The sequence below is a fragment of the Micromys minutus genome, assembly GCF_963924665.1.
Source record: "Micromys minutus genome assembly, chromosome: 1".
Taxonomy (NCBI): domain Eukaryota; kingdom Metazoa; phylum Chordata; class Mammalia; order Rodentia; family Muridae; genus Micromys; species Micromys minutus.
The window spans coordinates 146,200,034-146,202,298 of record NC_137969.1 but is presented as its reverse complement, the minus strand read 5'-3'; the positions used below and the strand labels follow the sequence as shown (position 1 = coordinate 146,202,298).

General features: G+C 42.9%; 1 protein-coding gene across 1 annotated transcript; it reads left to right on the top strand.

Moving 5' to 3' along the window:
* Window positions 1-1,139: 1,139 nt before the first annotated feature.
* On the top strand, window positions 1,140-1,343 carry LOC308440053 (small integral membrane protein 10-like protein 1; the record flags this gene model as incomplete). Its single annotated transcript, XM_080941987.1, has 1 exon — window positions 1,140-1,343. The coding sequence occupies one exon, from the start codon at window positions 1,140-1,142 to the stop codon at window positions 1,341-1,343; it is 204 nt and encodes a 67-aa protein (XP_080798113.1).
* Between the last annotated feature and the right edge of the window lie 922 nt (window positions 1,344-2,265).

Here is a 2,265-nt window from a genome sequence, read left to right as displayed (position 1 = left end):
CTTCTTTGTATCCTTAAACTACAATTAAGTGACTACTAAGGAATTGTAAAATATGCTTATTAGCTTAGTTGGTTCATGACATCTGACACGGTTTATAGACTAAGAAGGTTTAGCAGGGTATTTCAAGGCATTGTTCCATTGAACTAGACAGAAGTTCAGTGCCCTGGGTTGCCTAACTTTCTCATGTGTCTGTAAGTCAGTCGTTTGGATTTTTGCCAGATTGAGTCACGAATCTCATTAAATATCAAGTTTCGTAACTAAGGGTTTGTTTTTGTTTTTATTTTTGTTTTTAATTTTTAGAGAGAGAGAGAGAGGAGTGTTGTGGTGAAGGTGATTCGGGTCTCCTCAATCTCTTGGACTTGAGAAAATCAAGACAACTGAGTGTGTGGTGGGGGGGGGGGGAAGACATTGGCTCAGGTGCACTAAATTCTTACTTCCTGGCACCCTGTACTTTGTATCCAGAGTATCATTTCTTCAGGACAAGAACATAACAACATTTGGCCAGAAGGGGACTCAACAACACCACTCTTCTGTATCCCTATTTGTGGAGTGAGACCACTGAGCCCTCCTAAGTGGATATCACTCTTGCAGACAGCACAGAGAAAATGTGATATTTCAATTCCTTTTACTAGTAAAAGTTACAGATTGACATTGGGCCATATCTTTTTGTACAGTACTCTATCGAAGGCTTTTGTTGATACTTACTATAAAGGTATGAGAATAAAAATGGTACAGATATCTGCAGTTAGTATACTAACATTTATGAAAACCCCAAGTATGTCATTAAAGAAACATTTCAAGCTGATTTACCATTAATTATTGTATTGAATTGCATAAATATCAAAGAAAAGCATGCTTATAAATACTGAAGAAAAAGTGAGTGTTTCTCTACATTTTATACCGATGTATAAAAATATGAATGTCGCTATGACATAAAGTAAAACTGTAATGAGGGATAAAACGAAATGATAAAAAAGGTGAGAAAAGGAATGATAAAGGTATTGAGAGGTGCCACCTGGGAGGGAGCGGCGGCCGATGGCGTTGAGACTGAAGCGGTGGCCGCTTCATCCAGGCCACGGCTCGGTCCGGCTTGGGAGTGCGCGAAGCTTTGGAGAACCTCGACCTAGTGGGACAACGCCATGGTCCCCGCCGACTTCCCGTCCGCCCTGGCGGTCAGGGCTGTGGGCCCTGCGGCCGCTACCCCGTACGGTGTTTTCTGTAAGGTGCTCTCTCGCACCCTGCTCGCCTTCTTTGAGCTGTCCTGGCAGCTGCGAATGAACTTCCCGTACTTCTACATCGCGGGCTCAGTGATCCTCAACATCTGCTTGCAGGTACACATTTAGAGCCGCGTCTGCATTGCGCGCCAACCGGGACCGCTAGATGGCAGGCCGCCCTGTGGCACCTTCAGGGATGCGCGAGAAGAACGTGCAGTCTCGCGAGAGCAGGCTCGCTCTCGGGCGGTCTGCTCACCACTTCCCCTTCCTGGGAATTGGAGGTGGGATTTAGAAGCTACCTGGGTCGATTTAGAACAAAGATATTGTGTTCCAGCAGCAGAGGAGGTAAACAAGAAAGTATTCAAGGAACTACACATCAGCAAACACCTGGCAAATCTTAGGATATGGCAAAGGGCACAGGATGCATAATGTGAAAGGAATGTTAAGTTTTCAAGAACACAGATTTACCTCAAACTTGGGTTCTGAATTAATCTTTTAAGAGTACTGGACTGTGAACTAGACATTGAATTGAATAAGAGGCCTGTTATATCAAGAATGTGATCTTAAAAGCATGCATCTCTTTCCACAAGAGGCTATATTGAAACATCGGGTCAAAGCAAGACTACAGGAAAACTTCCAAATATGACGGCAGGATTTTGAAAAAAAAAAAAAAAATAGTGGGACTATGTGAAGATGTTCCCGCCAAAAAGACACTGGTTCCAAAGAAAAGAAAGTCCAGTTTCACAGGAATTGACTACACCCTGGTAGTAAGGCAAATGGACCAACTATGGCTTTCTTCTTTAAAGAGAATACTTAATTCTAGTTACAGAGTAAACTGCAGATGTTACAAACCTTGACAAGTGGAGGGACAAGAAAGTAACTGGAAAGATGATGCCCTTGTGGAGTGGGAGGATAAAACATGTGTATTTGTGAACAAAAAGGAGACTTTCTTGACTTTGGACGGCCATGTTTCTAACTCCTCTGGAGGCGGTAACCACATGACCCAAACAGTTAATATCCAAAGATGGAATGTTCTCAATGTCTAAAAAAG